Consider the following 320-nt stretch of genomic DNA (forward strand, 5'->3'; position numbering starts at 1 on the left):
ACAGACCCACCCCAGCCTCACCCCAGCTGCTGGGGAGAGCGTTCCCTCTGTCCCAGTGACACCAGCACTCGTGCCCACAGACTCACTTGTTGAACACGGCGTTCAGCCATCCCCAGAACTGCCTGCGCTCGCTCAGGCCGCACACCGGCTGCGCGAGTCTTCCCACCAGCACCATGTTCCTGAGGAAAAGGATAGAAGGGAGACGCCGCTGTTACTCGCAGTGTCAGCTGCAGGCCGGGCGGCCCGCCCCTGGCTTCCCCTCAAGGCCCAACAGCTCTGTCAGCCCAGCGAAAGCGTCCCCGCAGGGGAACCGCGGGGTC

The 320-nt window shown here is 65.6% G+C and overlaps 1 protein-coding gene across 1 annotated transcript in view; it reads right to left on the reverse strand.

Annotated features, from left to right (window-relative positions):
* The window catches only part of ATP5S (ATP synthase, H+ transporting, mitochondrial Fo complex, subunit s (factor B)), a gene marked incomplete at its 5' end in the record, with an annotated part of 3,958 nt that extends 3,779 nt beyond the window's left edge, over window positions 1-179 (reverse strand). Inside the window, one exon of the mRNA XM_010074267.1 lies at window positions 87-179. Within this exon, the coding sequence (XP_010072569.1) occupies window positions 87-179 (93 nt within the window). The remainder of the gene's footprint in view (window positions 1-86) is intronic.
* Window positions 180-320: the final 141 nt, after the last annotated feature.

This window comes from Pterocles gutturalis, unplaced genomic scaffold (genome assembly GCF_000699245.1).
Source record: "Pterocles gutturalis isolate BGI_N339 unplaced genomic scaffold, ASM69924v1 scaffold13842, whole genome shotgun sequence".
Classification (NCBI taxonomy): Eukaryota; Metazoa; Chordata; class Aves; order Pterocliformes; family Pteroclidae; genus Pterocles; species Pterocles gutturalis.